Source organism: Oncorhynchus keta, chromosome 14 (genome assembly GCF_023373465.1).
Source record: "Oncorhynchus keta strain PuntledgeMale-10-30-2019 chromosome 14, Oket_V2, whole genome shotgun sequence".
NCBI classification, from domain to species: Eukaryota; Metazoa; Chordata; class Actinopteri; order Salmoniformes; family Salmonidae; genus Oncorhynchus; species Oncorhynchus keta.
In genome coordinates, this window is record NC_068434.1 from 20,808,287 (window position 1) to 20,833,057 (window position 24,771).

The following is a 24,771-nucleotide window of genomic DNA, read 5'->3' on the forward strand; positions in this document are numbered from 1 at the left end:
TAGCAGACAAGACCTGCTTTATGAGGTGCTACAAACCTATGGCAAGATTAGACAGATGGGTGACAGATAAGATTTACTTGCGTCCCAGCTCATATGGGGGTGGAGGGGAATGAGGCAGTTGATTTACTGGCTAAACAAGCATTTAGTAGTGGGGATGTTGATGTTGTAGTTTCAACGAGCAAGGCAGAGGCAAGAAGCCTGATATGGACAGTGATGGTGTAGAGATGTCAGGAGCAGTGGAATAGAGATACTAAGGGCAGGCATTTATTTCAAATACAAAGGAAAGTCGGGTAGGAGAGAACGGCAGGAAGGGACAGAAGAGAGGAGGCTATTTTTACAAGATTAAGGTTGGGACACAGCCAGTTGAAAAATACCTTAAATGTGATAAGAAAGCATCCAACAGGAAAGTGTGATTATTGCCAGGAAACAGAGACTGTGGAGCTGGTATTGCTACAGAGTGGGCAGTAATCAGAGGGAAAAAGAGCGGCTGATATCTATGAGGGAGAAGGGGATACAGGAAATTAGTTGAAACAGTATTTTTAGAAGAACATCATTAGATATAGTCACATATATTGTTCTATTTTTTTTAGAGCAACGGGGCTGGCAGGTAGGATTTAGTTTCTCCCTGTCCCTGGCTCACACTCCAGTACAGTAGATGGCGGTAATGCACCATCACGTTGGATGCCAACCGCCGATAAACCCCGCCGAAGAAGGAAGAGGAGCCTCGGACGACTATCTAGCAGCGCTAGCAGTTAGCAAGGTATGTGATTTTACAACGAAAAGGTCCCAGCAAATGTCCCCAAAATATGCCCAAATGTTTTATGCAATTTGATTAATATGTATGATTAAACATTTGTGTTGATGCAGAGAGACCAAACTAGTTAACGTTAGCCAGCTCGACTGATTTATTATGCTCCAGCTCGGAAAGAATCGTAGCAAAGATATTTAGCATAACTAGCTATTAACTCTGGCTAGCTAGTGCAATGACATTAGACTCCGGTGCCTCATTACAAAGTGCGGTTAGCTAGTTATCGTATTGAATGAATCCACAGACCTCACAGTCAACTCTGACTGGCAGAAATGATAGACTGCTGAGTTCCCCCTGGACCTTCCCCCGGTGACTGAGTTGTACTCCAATCAGAACCCATATAACCTTGTTTTACTCAAATGATGTTTGTGAACAACGTACATGTACACGAACACTGTATAGTCTCAACACATGGGTAAAATTATACATTTGATATAATGGATGGTCAGTCCTTGCATCAATAGCTCTATACATTTTTATCTTATTTGAATTTGACAACCTACTGGTTTTACTTTCAGCTGTAACCATGGTGATGAAGTCATCAGTAGAGGATGACGATGTAGGATGGGGATTGGGTGTCCCAGAGAAGATGAGGAACAATGCAAACTGGGTGGACATTACACATGAATTTAAAGGGGCATGCAAAGGTACAAACTCAGTGTGCGTGCATGTGTCTGTCTGTGTGTTCAGTTACATGCGTTAACACCGTTTTTCAAGATGTGCTGATGATTTTAATTGTGTATCGGGGGTTTATGATACTTGTTCCTCTCATTTGTTTGCTGGACAGTTCTGAAATGCCTTCCCTGGTAAATCAGGTTTCTCATCAAAAGATTGGTGTACATCTGCACAACCAGTAAAAGAAAGGCCAATACAGTAAAGTAATTATTAATGTAGACCCAGTGATTTCAGCTGTGTGGGAATTTGGTGCCACCAGTCTGAAATGCAAGCTGGATGGCACAGGTTAGCATAGTTCAGATGACTGAGTACTCTTGTATTTGTTTTCTCGTGTTGTATTTACAGAGCTCAACCTTGGGGAGTTGCTCCATGACAAGTTGTGAGTGTTTCTGTTTGTTTCTCACACTGTTCTCTATGCCGTTAATTCAAATGTGCTGTGTTAGTGAAATACTGAAGTGCTGCAGTATACATGCATCTATCTATCACTTGACAACACACAGCTTTAGGTCTTTTAATGGCAGCGTTTTCAGCAGGTTTGGCCTGTTCGAGGCTATGTCTGCCATTGAGATGATGGACCCCAAGATGGACGCAGGGATGATTGGTAATCAGGTCAACAGGAAAGTCCTCAACTTTGAACAGGCAGTCAAGGTATGGCTCTGATTCCTGGAGTTTCAGACTGTGAAATGAAAATGTTGGTTTTATGTTGAACCTTTAGTGAGGTGCATTATAGTCCATTAAGACTCTCCCCCACCTCTCCTTTTCCTCTCTGTCGCTCGCGCGCTCTTCTCCTTTTTTGTCTCTCTCCAGGATGGTGCTATCAGAGTGAGGGACCTCAGTCTTCCTGAGCTGATTGGGATCATGGACACCTGTTTCTGCTGCTTGGTCAGTTGTATTTCTTTATCAATACCAAACTGCATCAACCCACTATGCAAAACAATTACCAATCAAAACAAACATAAGTACTTTTAAGTTGTTTGTGTGTGTGTAGATCACCTGGCTGGAGGGTCACTCCTTAGCCCAGACAGTGTTCACCTGCCTCTACGTCCACAACCCCGACCTGATCGAGGACCCTGCCCTCAAGGCCTTCACTCTGGGCATCCTCAAGGTGTGCGACATCGCCCGCGAGAAGGTCAACAAAGCCGCCGTGTTCGAGGAGGCAAGACGTTTGGTCTCTTTGGGCTTTTGCACGGAACATATTCTCTCTCTATCACTCACACACACTGTCATGCCAAATAAATTAGCAAGACACCACCAACAGATCTGGGACCAGGTTAACACAAACTGTCTCTATACCTCTATAGTCCCGTCTATGGGACACAGTCAAACTACAGTGCATTCGGAAAGTATTCAGACCCCTTGACTTTTTCCACATTTTGTTACAGCCTTATTCTAAAATAGATTATAGTTTTTCCCCCCCTAATCAAATTACACACAATTCCCAATAATGACAAAGCAAAAACTGGTTTTTAGAATTTTTTGCAAATTTATATATATATAAAAAACTGAAATCACATTTACATAAGTATTCAGACCCTTTACACAGTACTTTGTTGAAGCACCTTTGGCAGCAACTACAGCCTCGAGTCTTCTTGGGTATGATGCTGCAAGCTTGGCACACCTGTATTTGGGGAGTTTCTCCCATTCTTCTCTGTAGATCCTCTCAAGCTCTGTCAGGTTGGATGGGGATTGTCACAGCACTGCTATTTTCAGGTCTCTCCCGAGATGTTTGATCGGGTTCAAGTCCGGGCTCTGGCTGGCCCACTGAAGAACATTCAAAGACTTGTCCCGAAGCCACTCCTGCGTTGTCTTGGCTGTGTGCTTAGGGCCGTTTTCCTGTTGGAAGATGATCCTTCGCTCCAGTCTGAGGTCCTTGGCGCTCTCGAGCAGATTTTCATAAAGGATCTCTCTATACTTTGCTCTGTTCATCTTTTCTTCGACCCTGACTAGTCTCCCAGTCCCTGCTGCTGAAAAACATCCCCACAGCATGATGCTGCCAATTAAATCTTGGTTTCACCAGACCAGAAAATCTTGTTTCTCATGGTCTGAATCCTTTAGGTGCCTTTTGGCAAACTCCGAGCGGGCTGTCATGTACCTTTTACTGAGGAGTGGCTTCCGACTGGCCACTCTGCCATAAAGGCCTGATTGGTGGAGTGCTGCTGAGAATGTTGTCCTACTGGAAGGTTCTCCCATCTCCACAGAGGAACTCTGGAACTCTGTCAGAGTGACCATCGTGTTCTTGTTCACCTCCCTGACCTAGGCCCTTCTGCCCCATTGCTCAGTTTGGCTGTGTGGCAAGCTCTAGGAAGAGTCTTGGTGGTTCCAAACTTGTTCCATTCAAGAATGATGGAGGCTACTGTGTTGCAGACCTTCAATGCTGCAGAAATGTTTTGGTACCCTTCCCCAGATTTGTGTCTTGGACCTCTATGGACAATTCCTTCAACCTCAAACCTTGGTTTTTGCTCTGACATGCACTGTCAACTGTGGGACCTTATATAGACATGTGTGCTTATCCAAATAATGTCAAATCAGTTTAATTTACCACAAGTAGAAACATCTCAAGGATGATCAATGGAAACAGGATGCACTTGAGCTCAATTTCGAGTCTCATAGGAAAGGGTCTGAATAAATGTTTTTTCTGTTTTCTTATTTGTATTACATTTGCAAAAATGTCTAAACCTGTTTTCTCTTTGTCATTATGGTATATTGTGTGTAGATCGCCGAGTAAAATGTTTTACTTAATCAATTTGAGAATAAGGATGTAACTTAACAAAATGTGGAAAAAGTCAAGGGGTCTGAATACTTTCCGAATGCGCTGTATGTCCACTGTTCCTCCTAGGTCTTCTGATCTGAAACAACGCTTAGTTTAGTTCTAGGTATAATATTTAAGATCCTGTTCTATGTCCTGTCTCTAGGAAGATTTCCAGGCCATGACGTACGGCTTCAAGATGGCCAACAATGTGACAGACCTGCGGGTTACAGGTGATTTTCATGTGGTGTCTTAAGTTCCATGTTTGGCATTGCAGGTATAAAATAATAATGTAGTGATGTGTGTGTGCCAAGTTAACTTTATACATGTCAATGGCACCAACAGGTATGCTAAAGGATGTGGAGGATGAGTTACAGAGGAAAGTTAAGGTACATGCATACTACTGTCTTCACCATCCACTTACACTCTCACAACCTGTGCGAATACAGCTAACCAGACTCTGGCATAGTGACGAAATACATGACTAAATAATGTATCTGATACTTAGCTGAGATGGCCGCTAGTGTATACAACTCTTTGTGCCACTAACATAACTCCACAGCTCGTCCGTCACGCGTTCTCCTCTTCCTCGCTCTCCTTATCCTTTTTTTCCCCCCTCTCATTCATCTCCTGTAGAGCACACGCAGTCGCCAGGGTGAGCAGCGGGACCCGGAGGTGGAGTTGGAGGTAAGACTATCAGTCACTCGGTCTCTGAGTATATCAATCAGTACACCCCATCATTTCTCCCATCCAATAGATGCGGTAAAGCTGTCAATGGAACTCAAACCAAACAATAGAAATGCATGGGGGAAAGATCCTGAATCTCCTAACTGCCCCCCAGTAAAATAGGCTATTGTTTCGAAATGTAGGCACATGTGTGTTCCACACTATCTTGAGGTAAACATCTGTATAAATCTGGTATGGATGTCAACCCCAATACATGTTCATGTCAGCGTCACCAATCAAATGCATTACAGTTAAAAACTACTTTGACTACCACCATCGATTTTTGTATGCTAGCTATGCTACCATCTTATAAAGAACGGGAGTAGGCATTTAGCAATCACTTCTTCTAAACCTGAAAAGGAACAATTTCTAAATGTTATGCAGCCAAATATATCAAAATCTGACTTTAGTATCCACTTTGTGGGCCTGTTGCAATACATCAATCATGACATATCTATCCACTTTGTTAGATTTGTTGAATGTTTGCCAATCTGGCATCCCCCTTCTATCCCCCACAGTTTTACCTCTTTACTGCATCTATGGCCAATCTCAAATCAACCCCTAAACCTTATGCACTTGTGGAGATCTATGGAGGATTTGATAGGTGTTAGCAATATGGTGAGAATCCCTCCTATCCTATCAGAGGACAACTTACAACCTTATCTCTACATCCAATTCGGTCAGAGTGCATAGGCTGTAGTGTAGGGGTCCATTTGGGATTAGCAATATCTATTACCCCTGCCTTCTGCCCTGACCAGTCCACCAGAGCGTGGGAATGAGGCAGCCTTTCATTGAGACAAGCCTGGAATATGCAGCTGAAAAAAAAATTTTTAAAGCACCCATCCCCCAAAATGGAGAGGTCTCTAGATGGTCAGAATCGCCATTTTACGACAGAGCTAAATCTGTGTCCCTACAAAGATACTGAGAGTACAAAAACATTAGGAACACCTTCAGGAACACTCTACGAGGTGTCAAAAGCATTCCACAGGGATGCTGGCCTTGTTGACTCCTATGCTTTCCACAGTTGTCAAGTTAGCTGGATGTCCTGTGGGTGGTGGAGCATTTTTGATACACAGGAAAACTTAGCGTTGCAGTTCTTGATAAACTAAAACCGGTGCGCCTGGCACCTAGTACCATAACCCTTTCAGAGGCACTTAAATATCTTGTCTTGCCCTTTCACCCTCTGAATGGCACACATACACAATCCATGTCTTAATTGTCTCAAGGCTTAAAAATATTTCTTTAACCTGTCTCCACCTAGTCATCTACACTGATTTGAAGTGGATTTAATAGGTGACATCAATAGGGGATCATGGATTCACCTGGTCAATCTGTCATGGAAAGAGCAGGTGTCTAATGTTTTGTACACTGTATAGTGTGTGAGAGACTTTTTATTAACCTGTTTCTCTGCCTCCTTTCTCAGCATCAGCAGTGTTTGGCACTTTTCAGTCGGATCAAGTTCACACGCCTTCTACTGACAGCGCTGATCGCCTTCACGAAAAAAGAGGTAACACAAATAAAATGTATTCATAAAGCATCAGATGTCACAAAGTACTTATAAAGAAACCCAGCCTAAACCCCAAAGAGCAAGCAATGCAGATGTAGAAGCACACCACACACTTTTCGCTTAGCTTTACTAAAAAAAAGGAACAAATGGTTGATTTGATTGAGCATGTGATGTCATGTTGGCTCTGTCAGACCAGCTCAGTGAGTGAAGCTCAGAAACTCATGCAGCAGGCGGCAGATCTCCTCCCAGCCCTCCGCTCCAGCATCGAACATGGCATTCAGTCCCAGAACGATACTACTAAAGGAGGTGGTAACACACACACACCACAATGTTACCTAGGCCCAATGTGTCACTCACTACCATAAAATGAATGCTTCACTCACTTAGAAAAACTCTAACCGCAAGTGAACCACTCACAGTTCTGAACCCTGCCCTCCACCCTGCGTTCCAGATCACCCGATCATGATGGGGTTTGAACCACTTGTGAACCAGAGACTGCTGCCCCCCACCTTCCCCCGCTACGCCAAGATCATCAAAAGGGAGGAGATGATCAACTACTTCAGCAAGCTCATCGACCGCATTAAGACCGTGTGCGAGGTCATCAACACAACTAACCTTCATGGAATTCTGGTACTACATCTGTAAATACTATAAGAATAATTTTGACAATACTATTGTACTTCAACGTTACTGTAATATAAAATTCTGACAATACTTGTATAATGGTTTGCCTGTTCGAGCATTTGTTAAAGGTTGTAGTAATGTTGTTTTAATATTCTGCTTTCAGGACTTTTTCTGTGAGTTCAGTGAGCAGTCCCCCTGCGTCCTCTCCAGGTCTCTGCTGCAGGTAAGGAACATTCTCCCTCATGATTGGTGCATCTGGACAATTCTCGGATTCAGTTCTGATGAATACCCTCCCTGTCTCTAGACAACGTTCCTGATCGATAATAAGAAAGTGTTTGGGACCCAACCAATGCAGGACATGATCAAAGATGCTCTGAGGTACTTTGTCAGCCCACCAGTGCTCTCCTCCAAGTAAGTCATAGAAGATTGGAGTGCTTCTTTCTATGGCCCTACCTTCAAATGCATCCTTCCTTCCTAGAAGTCGTTAGAGATCTGAATTGGTATATGGTGGCATTCTTACATTCAAATGTCTCAAGGAAATAAGGATGCATTTGAGGTATTCAAGTTCAATATCTACCTGTCTTTGAAACGGACTGATCCATGCACTGCCTCTGCAGGTGCTGCCTGTATAATAACCACCAGGCCAAGGACTACATTGATTCCTTTGTCGCACACTGCTCGAGAGTAAGTCACCTGGCTGCATTCCAATACACCTTCTCTATATTAATGCCACAATCCTTCATTTTTTTCCCAGCCCAAATGGCATCCCCTCCACTTGGTTAGCATAAGGGGAAATGTAACCACTCAAATGCATAGATGAAGCTGTGGCTCTGACAGTCCTTGATATCAACATGATAGTTGTAAACATAATATTGTTCCCAAACAATGGAGTAAAACAACCCAGGACTGTTTCCCTGCAGCCCTTTTGCAGTCTCATCCAGATTCACGGACACAACCGCGCTCGGCAGAGAGACAAACTAGGCCACATCCTGGAGGAGTTTGCCACACTGCAGGATGAGGTGTGAGAGAGAGACCGTATGCATTGCTGTTTAGCAATGTAAATTATCTAATGTGGGTGTGCTCGAATGTATGTTGCTGTTCTCCTGTGGTTGACTGTGGTGTGGGGGCGCCCCCTGCAGGCAGAGAAGGTGGACGCAGCACTGCACAGCCTGCTGATGAAGCTGGAGCCCCAGAGACAGCACCTGGCCTGCCTGGGCACCTGGATCCTCTACCACAACCTGCGCATCATGATCCAGTACCTGCTCAGTGGCTTTGAGCTGGAACTCTACAGCATGCACGAGTACTACTACATCTACTGGTGAGTGTGTGCCATGTGTACACTTGACCGATTTGTGCCGTGAGAAAATATGTTTGGTGTTCACTTGATTGAGGTATGCTTGACTGAGGTGGTGTGTAGGTATCTGTCAGAGTTCCTGTATGCATGGCTCATGTCCACTCTAAGTCGGGCGGACAGCTCTCAGATGGCTGAGGAGCGCCTCCTGGAGGAGCAGCAGAAAGGACGCAGCAGCAAGAAGACCAAGAAGAAGAAGAAGGGTCAAGGAGGTCAGGGTTACATCACAGTATTTACATTTAATTTAATCCATCTGGTACTACACTGCCGCCACAACATGCTCCTCAATAACAATGTGTTTGCCTGCAGCTCGCCCCCTCAGCAGAGAAATCACCATGAGCCAAGCCTACCAAAACATGTGTGCTGGCATGTATAAGGTAAGTGTACATACACACTTGTACTAAACATGTACTCTGTCCTGGCTCAGTTGCAGTCCCATTTTCTATCAAGACTACACACACACAAATCAAATCTATTTATATAGCCCTTCGTACATGATATCTTAAAGTGCTGTACAGAAACCTAGCCTAAAACCCCAAACTGCAAGCAATGCAGGTGTTGAAGCACGTTGGCTAGGAAAAACTCCCTAGAAAGAAACCAGGCTATGAGGGGTGGCCAGTCCTCTTCTGGCTGTGCCGGGTGGAGATTATAACAGAACATGGCCAAGATGTTCAAATGTTCATAAATGACCAGCATGGTCAAATAATAGGTCTGGGGCAGGTAGCACGTCCGGTGAACAGGTCAGGATTCCATAGCCGCAGGCAGAACAGTTGAAACTGTAGCAGCAGCACGGCCAGGTGGACTGGGGACAGCAAGGAGTCATCATGCCAGGTAGTCCTGAGGCATGGTCCTAGAGCTCAGGTCCTCCGAGAAAGAAAGAGAGAATTAGAGAGAGCATACTTAAAATTCACGCAGGACACCGGATAAGACAGGAGAAGTACTCCAGATATAACAAACTGACCCTAGCCCCCCGACAAACTACTGCAGCATAAATAGTGGAGGCTGAGACAGGAGGGGTCAGGAGACACTGTGGCCCCATCCGATGATACCCCCGGACAGGGCCAAACAGGAAGGATGTAACCCCACCCACTTTGCCAAAGCACAGCCCCCACACTACTAGAGGGATATCTTCAACGACCTACTTGCCATCCTCAGACAAGGCCGAGTATAGCCCACAAAGATCCAAGGGGGTGCGCCAACCCAGACAGGAAGATCAGTGACTCAAACCACTCAAGTGACACACCCCTCCTAAGGACGGCATGAAACAGCACCAGTAAGCCAGTGACTCAGCCCCTGTAATAGGGTTAGAGGCAGAGAATCTCTGTGGAAAGAGGGGAACCGGCCAGGCAGAGACAGAAAGGGCGGTTCGTTGCTCCAGAGCCTTTCCTTTCACACACCTCCACACTCCTGGGCCAGACTACACTCAATCATATGACCCACTGAAGAGATGAGTCTTCAGTAAAGACTTAAATGTTGAGACCGAGTTTGCGTCTCACATGGGAAGACCATTCCTTAAAAATGGAGCTCTATAGGAGAAAGCCCTGCCTCAAGCTGTTTGCTTAGAAATTCTAGGGACAATTAGGAGGCTTGCTTCTTGTGACCGTAGCGTACGTGTAGGTATGTTCGGCAGGACCAAATCAGAGAGATAGGAGCAAGCCCATGTAATGCTTTGTAGGTTAGCAGTACAACCTTGAAATCAGCCCTTGCCTTGACAGGAAGCCAGTGTAGGGAGGCTAGCACTGGAGTAATATGATCACATTTTTTGGTTCTAGTCAGGATTCTAGCAGCCGTATTTAGCACTAACTGAAGTTTATTTAGTGCTTTATCCGGGTAGCCGGAAAGTAGAGCATTGCAGTTTAACCTAGAAGTAACAAAAGCATGGATAAATTTCTGCGTAATTTTTGGACAGAAGGTTTCTGATTTCTGCAATGTTACGTAGATGGATAAAAGCTGTCCTTGAAACAGTCTTGATATGTTCGTCAAAAGAGAGATCAGGGTCCAGAGTAACGCAGAGGTCCTTCAGTTTTATTTGAGACGACTGTACAACTAAGATTAATTGTCAGATTCAACAGAAGATCTCTTTGTTTCGTCTTGAGTTTAAAAGTAGAAAGTTTGCAGCCATCCACTTCCTTATGTCTGAAACACAGGCTTCTAGCGAGGGCAATTTTGGGGCTACACCATGTCTCATTGAAATGTACAGCTTTGTGTCATCCACATAGCAGTGAAAGTTAACATTGTTTTCAAATGACATCCAAGAGGTAAAATATATAGTGAAAACAATAGGTCCTAAAACGGAACACCGAAATCTAGTTGATTTGTCAGAGGACAAGCCATTCACAGAGAAACTATCTTTCCGACAGATAAGATCTAAACCAGGCCAGAACTTGTGTAGACCAATTTGGGTATCCTCTCTCCAAAAGAATGTGGTGAACGATGGTATCAAAAGCAGCACGAGGACAGATGCAGAGCTTTGGTCTGATGCCATTAAAAGGTAATTTACCACCTTCACAAGTGCAGTCTAATAATATAATATAATAATAATATATGCCATTTAGCAGACGCTTTTATCCAAAGCGACTTAGTCATGTGTGCATACATTCTACGTATGGGTGGTCCCGGGAATCGAACCCACTACCCTGGCGTTACAAGCGCCATGCTCTACCAACTGAGCTATGGGGTCTAAAACCAGACGGAAGGATTTCATATACATTGTTTGTCTTCAGGAAGGCAGTGAGTTGCTGTGCAAAGCCTTTTCTCAAATTTGATAGAAATGGAAGATTCGATATAGGCGGATGGGGCGGCAGGGTAGCCTAGTGGTTAGAGCGTTGGACTAGTAACCGAAAGGTTGCAAGTTCATATCCCGAGCTGACAAAGTACAAATCCATCGTTCTGCCTCTGAACAGGCAGTTAACCCACTGTTCCTAGGCAGTCATTGAAAATAAGAACAAATTCTTAACTGACTTGCCTAGTCAAATAAAAGTTTATTTTAGCAGCTCTTTCAGTAGTTTAGTTGGAATAGGGTCCAGTATGCAGCTTGAAGGTTTAGAGGCCATGATTATTTTAATCATTGTGTTAAGAGATATAGTACTAAAACACTTCAGTGTCTCTCTTGAGCCTAGGTCCTGGCAGAGTTGTGCAGACTCAGGACAACTGAGCTTTGAAGGAATACCTAGATTTAAAAGAGGAGTCCATAATCTGCTTTCTAATAATCATGATCTTTTCCTCAAAGATTTTCCTCATGAATTTGTTACTGCTGAAGTGAAAGCCATCCTCACTTGGATGGACACACACACACTGAACTCCTGTCTGTTGGTGCAGACTATGATAGCCCTGGATATGGACGGAAAGGTGCGGAAGCCGCAGTTTGAGTTGGACAGCGAGCAGGTGCGATACGAGCATCGCTTTGCCCCCTTCAACAGTGTGGTCACTCCCCCGCCAGTCCATTACGTCCAGTTCAAGGTACCAACCATTGCTAGCTCTGATTGTATGCATATGTGGTGCATTCCAGGTTGATTTAAATTGCAGACATGCTGCACAGAATAGCTCAGGAATTACATGTTATAGTGGAGATTAAAAAGACGGCCTGTGCCTCTCGGTTTGTTGGCTGTAGGAGATGTCTGATCTGAAGAAGTACAGTCCTCCTCCTCAGTCAGCTGACCTCTACATGGCAGCCAGTAAACACTTCCAGCAGGCCAAACTGATCCTGGAGAACGTCCCCAGCCCTGACCCAGAGGTCAGTAAGCCTTTTAACCCCTAATAGTGAGAGGTTGTGCCTCAAGTTTGTGGGTCTAAATTGTTTTTTTACATTGGTTGTTGCAGGTGAATCGCATCCTAAAAGTGGCCAAACCCAACATTGTGGTCATGAAACTACTTGCCGGCGGGCACAAGAAGGAGACAAAGGTAACAATGGGAGGAGCAAAACGCACTACTAAATATATTGGGAAATTGAAACATTGATCAAATGGTACTCCCCATTTCTAGGTACTACCGGAGTTTGATTTCTCCACTCACAAGTACTTCCCTGTGGTCAAGATCATCTGAATCAGAGCCCTGCATTACTATGACAACTTGTACCCACCTCCCTGACCCGGTCTCCGTACACCAACCTTTTCCATCTGCGTAACTGTGGTCGGTCGCTATGATAGGACAGAGGGAGACAGTGTCTGAAGTTGGTTGACCAGGACAAGATCATCCTTTACCCAATTGTCTGTCCTGGTCCTGACCCACAAAGGACTACAAATACCAGACATCCCAAAGGACAGAAGAACTACATCCTCCACAATACCAAAAACAAACTTGTCCAACTATGGTATTAAAATGATTTATTTTGTCATCCTTCTGTGCTACATTTCCTCAATAAAAAAAACAGATTATTTAACAGTTCAGTAAGCAACAAATCCATTGTAACAATCTAAATAGAAGAAAAAAAAATCTAACCTGTGTTCAACCATAATTACCATTTTGAGTGGGCTATAAAAAAACAATCGTATCTGAAACATTTACAGTTGTGGGTCTGCCTGGTGCACAGAGGCCACTTTTACCAACAAGTTACAAAATAGTTATTCTATGGTGAGCAGGACACATGACCATCAAGCTTAGACTATGCAGGGTTGAGTGATCCCTGCAAACATTTCAAATTATGAAACAAAAACCTTATTCACATTGTCATACAGCAGGACATCTAATTTTCTATTGGTTTATGAAACTACTGCGAAGTGTAACTAACTGCACATTAAGTCACTATCAAGACTAGAGTGTGAATCGGAGTACAGTTCTCTTATCAGCACAATCTGGGATGTTATCAAAAAACTATCGTTTCACCCATGGTTATAGCAGTTCTGAAATCCAAAGTCTGTTTTCCCGACAAAATATACATTCACTGCAGAAGACTTGAGTATATTAAGGCGAACCGTGAGATGCTTTCACTGAAAGAGCAGAAGTTTTACAGACTGTAGTCTTGACAACAGTTCTGTTGAGGTGCTGTAGTCCCTTCCTGGTTCGGTAGTGGATTGAGGAGGGTCTTAGCTCCCACCTTTCTCCAACCACCTAACAAGACCAAAAATTAGATATTTATATCACTAAAACAGACTGTGTGTGTGTGTGTTACCTCAGAACTGAGCGAGCTCTGCCTGTTTGTCAGCCTCAAACTCTCCTTCGTTCTCGTCGTCTCCGTTGTAGTCCGCCAGCTCTTCCTGCATTTCCCGCTCAGCCTCCTTATCTACGAGTGAACACATCAGCATCTTTACTATACATTAGAGCTGGGACTATACCAATCACTTATCGCAGGCATTTTGCTGACTTTGTTCATTACGATAAGTATCCTCTACTAGAGAAATGTGAGTGTGACGGTAGGACCCCCCCCCCCTATACGAGTGTGACCCACCTATGTTCTCAGCCATCTGGTTCCGTTGGTCTGGGTCGACCCCGCCCACTATCGGCTTGTCTGCGTCGTAATCTTCCTCAGGATCCTCCACCTTCTCCTGACCAATAGGAGCCTCTTCTTCCTTCCACTGGCTAAGCTGAATGTCATCAGCACCAGGGTCTGCATCTGGAGGGGAAAAAGATTGGCGTCCGTTTCCATTTCTCACATCTTTGACTATGTTAAGGTCGAAAACCTTGGCAATACTAGGTTTCACTACTTCCCATTTTAGATACTTTCACATAAAGTACACTTTTCTAATTATGGCGTGACAAACTGGCTTATCCTCCCTGGACTTGTGGAACATCTGGTCTGGAGGAGGTTGTACAGTTTCTGAGATGGTGGGTGCAGGGTTGAGGCTGTGCGAGTCATACCCTCTATCTGAGGCTCTCCTCCGTGTGTGTCCATCACCTCCAGCTCCGGGTCCTCGGTCAGGTTATTTTTCCGGGGCTTACTGGCCCCCTCTACAAGCCCCGGTTGGTCGCCCTTAGCATCAGTGGAGGGCAGGGACTCTTTAGGGGATAGCGCAGGAGTGTCTAGAGCTAGACAAAGGGCAGCATCCAGTTCGTATCAGACAGCATACACATGTCAGCCTCTCAGAAGCAAAACTACCAATTCAAGACATGTTGTACTTGCTTAAAGGGTAATGGTGAATATGACTGTGGTATAAATGGTGTGTATGTCATGTCAAAGATGAGTTGATAAGGAAGTGGGAGAGCTGGTGTGAAATTGTCTTATTGGCCCAGATCCTTCCACCCTCAATGAGAGCAGCCATCTTGTCCTGTACCTTTGTCTACTGCGATCTCATTGGTCTCCAGCTCTGAGGTTTTGAGGTCCACTGCAGGACCTTTGGCCGCTGATGGTTCAGGGGCGTGGCCGTGGACAGGAGTAGTCTTAGTGTCATCCAGCCCTGCCTTCCCAGGCCCCTCTTTATCTGGCACGCCCACCTCAGTGGAGCCAATTTTCTGTGTGGGTGCTGCATTTGTCTGCAGGGAAAATACAGTCAAAGTTGTATCCAATTTCATCTTGTATTTTTTATTTACCAAACAAAACCACTAATGACAGTGGCAAGAAAATGTATTAAGTCATAAGACAAATGGTGCTTAAACAAATCATTGTATTTTTCCTTGTCTATATTGAATGAATCATTTAAACATTCACAAAATATCAAGAATTGTTGACTTGCATAAAGCTGGAAAGGGTTACAAAAGTATCTCTAAAAGCATTGAAGTTAATCAGACCACGGTAAGACGAATTGCCTATAAAGGTTCAGCACGGTTGCTACTCTCCCTAGGAGTGGTCGTCCTGCAAAAGATAAATGTAAGAGCACAGAGCAGAATGCTCAATGAGGTGAAGAACCCTAGAGGGTCAGCTAAAGACTTACAGAAATGTCTGGAAACATGCCAACATCTCGACGAGTCTACGATACGTTAAAGAAGAACGGTGTTCATGGGAGGACACCACGGAAGAAGCCTCCGCTGTTCAAAAACATGGCTACACGTCTGAAATGCACAAATGAGCACCTGGATGTTCCACAGTGCTACTGGCAAAATATTCTGTGGAACTAAAGTTGTGTTGTTTGGAAGGAACACACATTACTATGTGGAGAAAAGGCAAAGCACCAACATCAAAACCTCATCCCAACTCTAAAGTACAGAGGAGGGAGCATCATGGTTTGGGGCCTGGACAGCTTGCTATCGTTGATGGAAAAATGAATTCAAGTTTATCAAGACATTTTGCAGGAGAATGTAAGGCTACCCATCTGCCAATTGAAGCTCAGAAGTTTGGTGATGCAACAGGACAACGACCCAAATCACAGAAGTAAATCAAAAACAGAATGGCTTCAACAGAAGAAAATACGCCTTCTGGAGTGGCCCAGTCAGATTCGACTGTAGCATGACCTCAAGAGTAATTCACACCAGACATCACAAGAATATTGCTGAACTGAAACAGTTTTGTGAAGAGGAATGGTCCAAAATTCCTCCTGACCGTTGTGCAGGTCTGATCCGCAACTACAGAAAACATTTGGTTGAGGTTATTGCTGCCAAAGGAGCGTCAACCAGTTATTAAATCCAAGGGTTCACATACTTTCCACCCTGCACTGTGAATGTTTACACAGTGTTTTACATTTTAATTTATAATTGGTTTGTTTTATTAGTTTAAGCAGACTGTGTTGGTCTATCGTTGTGACTTCGATGAAGATCAGATCATGACCAATTCATGCAGAAATCAAGGTAATTCCAAAGGGTCACATACTTTTTCTCACCACTGTGTGCACACACAGGTCAGCCAAGCTATACTGCACGATGTTCAGGGTCTTTTATCAGTGGTGGATAGATACAATGGTGAACTAAACTCAGTACGTCAGATTATGGAAATTGTGTTGGTACTTTTGCCAGGCAGCCACTGTTCAGGGTCATGTCAGGTAATGTTCTGATTGTGAGTCAAATCCCTGGATGTACTTAATGAGTGAGCCAGTTAATGGGGGATAGGTAAGGTCTACGACAGCGTTCCCCAACTGGCGGCCCACGGACCAAATTATTTTCTTTGGCCCCTCAAGTTGAGCAAAACATTTTGTTATAGCACCAAGTGATTTTAATTTTGTTTTACTGAATTCCCACGCGTAATATAGACATGTGATTGTATACAAATGTAAGCAAGAGGTGAAATATACACTGCTCATAAAAATAAAGGGAACACTTAAACAACACAATGTAACTCCAAGTCAATCACACGTCTGTGAAATCAAACTGTCCACTTTGGAAGCAACACTGATTGACAATAAATTTCACATGCTGTTGTGTAAATGGAATAGACAACAGGTGGAAATTATAGGCAATTAGCAAGACACCCCCAATAAAGAAGTGGTTCTGCAGGTGGTGACCACAGACCACTTCTCGCTTCCTGGCTGATGTTTTGGTCACATTGAATGCTGGCGGTGCTTTCACTCTAGTGGTAGCATGAGACGGAGTCTACAACCCACACAAGTGGCTCAGGTAGTGCAGCTCATCCAGGATGGGACATCAATGTGAGCTGTGGCAACAAGGTTTGCTGTGTCTGTCAGGGTAGTGTCCAGAGCATGGAGGCGCTACCAGGAGACAGGACAGTACATCAAGAGACGTGGAGGAGGCCGTAGGAGGGCAACAACCCAGCAGCAGGACCGCTACCTCCGCCTTTGTGCAAGGAGGAGCAGAAGGAGCACTGCCAGAGCCCTGCAAAATGACCTCCAGCAGGCCACAAATGTGCATGTGTCTGCTCAAACGGTCATAAACAGACTCCATGAGGGTGGTATGAGGACCCGATGTCCACAGGTGGGGGTTGTGCTAACAGCCCAACACCGTGCAGGACGTTTGGCATTCGCCACTGGCGCCTTGTGCTCTTCACAGATGAAAGCAGGTTCACACTGAACACATGTGACAGACGTGACAGTCTGGAGACGCCGTGGAGAACGTTCTGCTGCCTGCAACATCCTCCAGCATGACCGGTTTGGCGGTGGGTCAGTCATGGAGGTACAGCCCTCCATGTGCCTGACTGCCATCAGACCCCTTGTGAGACCATATGCTGGTGTGGTTGGCACTGGGTTCCTCCTAATGCAAGACCTCATGTGGCTGGAGTGTGTCAGCAGTTCCTGCAAGAGGAAGGCATTGATGCGATGGACTGGCCCGCCCGTTCCCCAGACCTGAATCCAATTGAACACATCTGGGGCATCATGTCTCGCTCCATCCACGTTGCACCACAGACTGTCCAGGAGTTGGCGGATGCTTTAGTCCAGGTCTGGGAGGAGATCCCTCAGGAGACCATCCGCCACCTCATCAGGAGCATGCCCAGGTGTTGTAGGGAGGTCATACAGGCACGTGGAGGCCACACACACACTACTGAGCCTCATTTCGACTTGTTTTAAGGACATTACATCAAAGTTGGATCAGCCTGTAGTGTGGTTTTCCACTTTAATTTTGAGTGTCACTTCAAATCCAGACCTCCATGGGTTGATTATTTGTGTGATTTTGTTGTCAGCACATTCAACTATGTAAAGAAAAAAGTATTTAATAAGAATATCTCATTCATTCAGATCTAGGATGTGTTATTTTAGTGTTCCCTTTATTTTTTTGAGTAGTGTATTTGTCAAATATGATCCGTTCGGGCTTCTTGCGGTCAATTTTCAAGTCTACAAACTATTGTGTTCCGACCATCCGCTCACAAAACACTTCGTCCCACAGCTAAATCGAGCTGATGATCCCTGGTCTACGATGTGAGTGTTGAACATGGTTACCGGTTTACCTGGGAGGACACTGCTGGGTTCTTCATCTCCAGTTTCTTCTGAACTTCCCGCTTGGCTGCAGCCACCTTTTCAGCACAGTCCTCCCTCTGTGCTAGTATCTGAGTGTTACACTGAGTCCTATACAAACACCACATCTTATTACTTGCACATTAAGATTTGATAAATTACCTCTGACAAGGTCATATAAGACCCTAAAAGTGTGATGCATGATTATCTGTCATACACGTTCCATAAATGGCGGGACTGTATAATAGAGGGCCTTACATGTCATAGGTGAGTTTTTTGTTCAGGGTGTTAAGATTGCCTTGGCAACTCTGGAACTCTTTCTGAACTTTACCCAGGTCCTCATTTAGCTCATTTAACTGACCTGCAGAGACAAATTCACAGGTAGTATTAAGTCCTGACTGGGGATAAAAAAAAGAATACACTTTGGATTAAGAGAGTGAGATTTCACAACACTAAAGACAGAAAAGAGACAGGTAGGTAGAAGCAACAAAAACAAAATCTTACTTTTCAGGTCCTGTATTACTTTGGTACTGGAGGATATATTTATCAGTTGGCTTGCCTAAAGGAAACAGACATGACTCATTTTTTTGGGATCTGTGTGTGTGAACCCAGTAGGTACTCAGATGGTCACAATTTCCTTTCCATGCTGCCATGGTATCACACCTTTACTAGGAATTCACACACAAACACACTCCATAAACAATAGGTACACTGATCTACAGATGAAGAAACCTATCTGAGGGAGGAAAACTCGGGACTGGCTACCAGCAAGGTGACGTATACAGTATGGGCAACTCAGTACAGTCCTCGATCACAAAGAAACTGATAGCACTAATTTTAGAGGCCACATCTTGGCAGTGTATATTATTATTATTTTTTACATTATCAAGCAAAAATTCCTGCAGATTTCTACATGGAGCTGAGAGGAACGTTCAAAACTACAAAGTGAATTTCCTGCAATTCTACACAGTTTGCCATTGAGCTGAGAAACTGTTGCCGTTTTAAAGCAAATGTCCTGCAATTCAATGCATTTTACCATGGCTAATGCGGTGATCCTTTACTGCTAAATTCCTTGTTTTTGGAATGTTCAATTCTTCCAGTCTCTTTTATTTAGGTGATTGTAAAATCTGAAAGATTATTAAAGAAAAATATATACCATAGGCAAATGATCTTTTCTACATATTTCATCTGGTTTTAGTCATTTAAGTTTAGTGTTTTTCCAGTCTGAAAATGTGTCATTTTTTTTATTACACAGTTTGGACTTTTGAATGGGAGAAAAATCCCTAGCACTGATTCAATGATGTTTAGAATATACAAATGTGTTGATCACACTTTACATGTTGCATTGTCCTGAGGGTTGCGTGTTGATGAGCAACTGTGTGTGTGTGTGCAAATTACAAGTGGTGTTGTGCTCAGGTGTGTATTATGCATCCATCTATGATGCAGTGCTCAGGTGAGTACTATGCATCCATCTATGATGCAGTGCTCAGGTGAGTACACTCCAGTACAGTAAACTACCTTCTCCTGGCTACAGGTGTTGTGAACTCCCTCCAGCCTCTTGTTCAGGCTCTGCATGCGGCTGCTCTCCTCTTTCAGCCGCTGAATCTCTTCCTGGAACTCGTGCTTCTTCACCTCCACTGCCCCACGCTCTGACGCCGCCCGACGCATCTGCGCTTCCAACTCGTACAGCTTTGTCTGCCCACCACCACAGCACACGCAGGGTGTCACAGAGTCAGAGTAGCATCATTCAAAACAAAGGCTTAGAGAATCTTTAAACACTTAAAAAAGCAGTACAAAATTAGCTTACTCATTCTGCTCTGTGACATGGCCCTTGTTCTAATCACATACTTCAGCTTACCATATTCATTCATCTAAACAGCTTGCCTTTCTCCATACAACTTCTCCAACTGGCTCGGCCTCGTTTCCAATCCACTTCAAAAACACGGACTGTAACCCTGGGATTAGTTTATGCCCTTCTCTAAACCTAAACCCTAACCCCAGCCATTAGTTACACCACCACCACCCCCCCCACTGTAAACAGCACAGATTAACTATCTTGGTTTAGTTATAAATATATTTGATTAAAGATCCCACTCACCTGTAACTCCAAGTTCCGTGAGTTCGAGACCCAGTAGTTGAAACCCAGGACGAGGACACAAGCGATCAGAGCACCAATCATAAGAGGAGGAGACCGCCCCCCTCGACGACCATTACCCAACCCCCCCATTGCCTCCTGAAGACGAGAGTAAGAGACATTGGTTAAACACCTACAAAACAGGGCCCTAGTGACCACAGGGCATAAAAAAAATCTATCATGCAGTTCAGTGAAAGGTTAAAAGGGATAAATGAGGATTTCGGCAATGCAGCCCTTTTCTACTTCCCCAGAGTCAAGATATACTCATGTAGGTCTCTGCGTGCAGTTTGAAGGAAGTTGTTAACTAGCGTTAGCCCAATGACAGCGTCTATGGTAACTGCTTACATGCTCGTATATACGATGGACTTCCAGTCATTGCGCTAACACCAGTTAGCATTGACTTGCGAAACTACCTCTAACTAACATACTGGATGCAGAGACAACATAAAAATTGTATCCATGAGTTCATCCGACTCTGGGAAACTAGATAATGGCTTCATTGCCAAAATCCAGAAGTATCCCTTTAAATCTGGGTGTCTACAGTCCTTGGTGGGTGTGCTGTGAAATAGGTTTGGGTAGACCTTTTTTACATTAGTTCTTTGCAGAAGGTTTCAGGTTTCTTGCATGTCATAAACTTAGTTAGTCAAATGCAAATAACTGGTACAGGAACAGCTTTATTAGTATCCGGAATTATAGGGAGGTGATAATGCATGAAACCAACTCAACTGGAAGAGCATGCAAATCATGAATCATGTTTCACGATTAACAAATTACTACCTCTGTCAAACCATATCTACATAGGTAATGATAGCCATCCGATTAGCTAGCGAACAATACTGCTAATGGGGCTTGCTCAAACCACGGTAATGTCAGGAGAAAGTAGGCACCTCAACATACTGAATATAAACGCAACATGTAAAGTGATGGTTCCATGTTCCATGAGCTGAAATAAAAAATTCCAGAAATGTCCCATATGCACAAAAAGTTACTCTCAAACTGTGCACAAATGTGCACAAATTTGTTTACATCACTGTTAGTGAACATTTCTCATTTACCAATGATAAACCATCCAACTGACAGCTGGGGCATATCAAAAGGCTGATTAAACAGCATTATCATTACACAGGTGCACCTTGTGCTGGGGACAATAAAAGGCCACTAAAATGTGCTGTTGTGTCACAACAATGCCACAGATGTCTCAAGTTGAGGGAGCGAGCAATTGGCACGGTGACTGAAAATGTCCGCCAGAGAATTGAATGTTCATTTCTTTACCATAAGCCTCCTGCAATGTCATTTTAGAGAATATAGCAGTATGTCCAACCGGCCTCACAACTGCAGACCACGTGTAACCCCACCAGCCCAGGACCTCCACATCCAGCTTCTTCACCTGCGGGATCGTCTGAGAACAGCCACCCAGACAGCTGATGAAACTGTGGGTTTGACCAACCGAATACATTTTGAAACCGTTTCAGGGAAGTTCATCTGCATGCTCATAGTCCTCACCAGTCTTGACCTGACTGCATTTTGGCGTCGTAACTGACTTCAGTGGGAAAGTGCTCACTGGGACGCTGGAGAAGTGTGTTCTTCACAGATGAATCCTGGTTTCAACTGTACCGGGCAGATAGCACTCTGGCGTCGTGTTGGCGAGCAGGTTGCTGATTTCAACGTTGTGAACCGAGTGCCCCATAGTGGCGGTGGGGTTATGGTATGGGGAGCCATGAGTTATGGATAATGAACACAATTGCATTTTATCGATGGCAATTTGAATGCACAGAGATACTGTGACGAAATCCTGAGGCTCACTGTCGTGCAATTCATCTGCCGACATCACCTCATGTTGTTTCAGCATGATAATGCACAGCCCCTTGTCACAAGGATCTGTACACAATTCCTGGAAGCTGAAAATGTCTTCCACTGGCTGCATACTCACCAGACATGTCACCAATTGAGCATGTTTAGGATGCTCTGGATCGACGTGTACGACAGTGTGTTACAGTTCCTGCCAATATCCAGCCACTTCGCAACAGCCATTGAAGATAAGTGGAACAACGTTTCACAGGCCACAATCAACAGCCCGATCGACTCTGTGAAGGAGATATGTTGCGCTCCATGAGGCAAATAGTGGTCACAACAGATACTGACTGGTTTTCTGATCCATGACCCTACTTTTAAAAAGGTATCTGTGACCAACCTATGCAGATCTGTATTCCCAGTCATGTGAAATACGTAGATTAGGGCGTAATTAATTTATTTAAATAGACTGATTTCCTTATGAGCTGTGAAATTGTTGCATGTTGCGTTTCTATTCTTGTTCAGTGTACATACTACAAGGACAGTAAAAAAACCAGTTGAGCAAGCTAGCTCGAGTAAGAGACTCATAACCTTGTACGAACCATCCTGATCTCGCGAGCTCACATTGTTTCGCATCAAGGTATCCGCAAAGTCAGAATGGTTCGTACGAGACTAAGCGCTTTCATCAGTAGCTGATTAAACTCAACGATATGGGTTATTGTGTGGCCTAATGTATTGATCGTTAATTAGGTCAGATTAATCTGATTTGTTTAAAGTCATTAGAAAACACTGATCCGATAAAAAAAAAGCCTATTTTTGAATAGTTGGCAGAACAGACAAATTAGTTACCTAGTTATGTGGCTAAAACAGCAAACGTTAGCTAGCGCTTAGCATGATGTAGCCTAGTTACGACGTTAGTAGCTAGCTAGAATATAATATCTGGAAATTGTTACAACTTTAGCTTAGCTAACTATGATATTTTGAATCAATGAAATGTATTCTGAAATGTGAGGGTAACACAGAGCAAATCTCAGGACATCAACATCTGAGTCTGCCTCTGTTAAACAACTATGTGCCACTGATTCATGTACAGTAGCCAACCTTTATGCTAGCTAACAACAGTTAAGGCTAGCTAGCGTAGCTAGTTGTTGACAAATCTTACCTGAAAGCCGCTTCACTGTTTAAGCAAGGATATGTTTTGACAGTGAATGGTCCGTTCAATTTATAAGCTAGCTACGAGACTCTTTACATAGCTAGTTCAATTAATATTCAGCACTGTTGCAAGTCTGATTTCCATTCTCGTTGGGAGGGGGAGGAAGCTGTGATGTTTAGCTGGCTTGCTTGAAAACGCGGAAGTGGAGTCAAGTGATGCCAACACTGCAACAAGGGTTCGTGCTATTCGATTTCCTTGGGATGTCCACAACTTACTTCAATTGGGTAACCTCAGAGGTGGTACGTACCCAATATCCCAGATACCACCGATCCTGCTAAAAGTAGCAGGCAGCCATTTATGGAAGCTGTATCCGCCCTTTTCTGCAAGTAGGAGTCCCATGGAATGTGTATACAAGCACGTTAGAGACAAACAAAACAAAAAAATGGCATGGATGCCAAATTGAAAGGACATATTTGATCAACTGTACCTTTAGTACAATAATTTTAAAAAACATTTTTTTTTACTTTTCCTCCCACACATTTTGAGGAGAGGACACTTCTGGTTTTCTTTATTCCCCTCTAATCAAGGACGCCCTTCTCACACTACTGCGCTAAACCATATAAATTGATAGCAGTGGTAGAAAACGTAGCCAATTGTCATACTTGAGTATAGGTAAAGATACCCTAACCCTACTATTATGTTGCGGGTCAATTTTACCCATTTCCACTTTTGAGTTGTCTAAAATACGTGTTAAAGTCTCTTTTTCTCCATGGATTTAAATGAGTTTTCCTCATTTATTTCATGAACCTAATTTCAAAATGTGGACACTAACTGATGTGTTGTGGAATGTCTGTAGATTTTGTATACAAACATGATGTTGTGGGTCATTTTGATATTCGATAGATATTTGCTCAGGTCCAAATTACACAAGTAAATTTGATGTATTTTGTTTTGACTGGTTCTGGTTGCATTTTTATAATTATGTTTGGCTGAAAATTAGCTTTCCCAAGCATCTCTTTCTTTGCGCAAGATCAGCAGATTTCTGACACAGACACTCAAAAATGAGCTCCAAAAGATTTTCAGTGAATGAAGCCTAATCACAAATTCTGGACTGTGACAGTAAATTAGAAGAGGTTTCAGAGACAGAGGGCAATGCTGTTGATGATCCAGATTGTGAATTTTTCTTTGGTGAAGAGGATTCAGGGGTCTGCCATACCATCCCCTCCATCAGTTGAGAGAGCATGCAACAACCATCATCCAGAGAAGAGAGGACATGGAAGTCTAAAGATGGTCATATAGAATGGTCACCATCACCACAACAAAGTCAAGGACTGTCAGCTTCCAATTGAATCCAAATTGTTCCGGGGCCTACACGATTTGCTCTGCCCCCCTTGACAAGACAGTAAAACCAGCACCACTTGTGTAGAATGCAATAAATACACCTGCAGAAAGAACACAGGTACATTGTGTTCAACATGTGGAGAGAAAGACTGAAGGGATCATTTAAAAAATATATATTTTATTTTGCATTTTCCAAGGCCACTCCATCCTC

At 43.8% G+C, this 24,771-nt stretch overlaps 2 protein-coding genes across 5 annotated transcripts; one reads left to right on the forward strand and one right to left on the reverse strand.

The window, feature by feature from the left end:
- Positions 1-583: 583 nt before the first annotated feature.
- On the forward strand, positions 584-12,933 carry naa35 (N-alpha-acetyltransferase 35, NatC auxiliary subunit). Of its 3 annotated transcripts, none has more exons than XM_035785015.2 (23): positions 590-760; positions 1,327-1,455; positions 1,829-1,862; positions 2,017-2,131; positions 2,291-2,365; positions 2,472-2,639; positions 4,396-4,462; positions 4,575-4,618; positions 4,866-4,916; positions 6,379-6,462; positions 6,654-6,768; positions 6,914-7,092; positions 7,250-7,309; positions 7,391-7,497; positions 7,704-7,770; positions 8,007-8,105; positions 8,226-8,404; positions 8,504-8,649; positions 8,747-8,814; positions 11,756-11,896; positions 12,048-12,170; positions 12,257-12,337; positions 12,419-12,933. In XM_035785015.2, exons 2-23 carry the CDS (start codon positions 1,335-1,337, stop codon positions 12,476-12,478), a joined length of 2,184 nt encoding a protein of 727 aa, XP_035640908.1. In that variant the 5' UTR covers positions 590-760; positions 1,327-1,334; the 3' UTR covers positions 12,479-12,933. The 3 variants fall into 3 exon arrangements, with proteins under 3 accessions (XP_035640910.1, XP_035640908.1, XP_035640907.1); XM_035785014.2 differs by having other exon boundaries at positions 591-760; positions 2,014-2,131; XM_035785017.2 differs by lacking the exons at positions 12,048-12,170; positions 12,257-12,337; positions 12,419-12,933 and having other exon boundaries at positions 584-760; positions 2,014-2,131; positions 11,667-11,816.
- Positions 8,657-23,543, reverse strand: golm1 (golgi membrane protein 1). 2 transcript variants are annotated; one of them, XM_035785019.2, is made up of 11 exons: positions 23,229-23,543; positions 20,240-20,374; positions 19,660-19,836; positions 18,646-18,700; positions 18,400-18,502; positions 18,135-18,252; positions 14,644-14,842; positions 14,231-14,398; positions 13,821-13,985; positions 13,545-13,655; positions 8,657-9,301 (listed from the first exon to the last, which is right to left on the reverse strand). In XM_035785019.2, the coding sequence occupies exons 2-10, from the start codon at positions 20,366-20,368 to the stop codon at positions 13,546-13,548; spliced, it is 1,224 nt and encodes a 407-aa protein (XP_035640912.1). In that variant the 5' UTR covers positions 20,369-20,374; positions 23,229-23,543; the 3' UTR covers positions 8,657-9,301; position 13,545. The 2 variants fall into 2 exon arrangements, with proteins under 2 accessions (XP_035640912.1, XP_035640911.1); XM_035785018.2 differs by lacking the exon at positions 8,657-9,301 and adding an exon at positions 12,743-13,483 and having other exon boundaries at positions 23,229-23,541.
- Positions 23,544-24,771: the final 1,228 nt, after the last annotated feature.

What these genes read in the sequence shown, in the direction of transcription:
- naa35 (XM_035785014.2), top strand. Translation starts at nt 1,335, where the DNA reads ATGGTGATGAAGTCATCAGTAGAGGATGACGATGTAGGATGGGGATTG. An exon ending in AGTTACAGAGGAAAGTTAAG is followed by an intron (nt 4,619 to 4,865) that starts GTACATGCATAC and finishes CATCTCCTGTAG; the next exon opens with AGCACACGCAGTCGCCAGGG. An exon ending in TTGCCACACTGCAGGATGAG is followed by an intron (nt 8,106 to 8,225) that starts GTGTGAGAGAGA and finishes CGCCCCCTGCAG; the next exon opens with GCAGAGAAGGTGGACGCAGC.
- golm1 (XM_035785019.2), bottom strand. Translation starts at nt 20,368, where the DNA reads ATGGGGGGGTTGGGTAATGGTCGTCGAGGGGGGCGGTCTCCTCCTCTT. An exon ending in CACGGAACTTGGAGTTACAG is followed by an intron (nt 19,837 to 20,239) that starts GTGAGTGGGATC and finishes GGTGGTGGGCAG; the next exon opens with ACAAAGCTGTACGAGTTGGA. An exon ending in TGAGATCGCAGTAGACAAAG is followed by an intron (nt 14,399 to 14,643) that starts GTACAGGACAAG and finishes CCCTTTGTCTAG; the next exon opens with CTCTAGACACTCCTGCGCTA.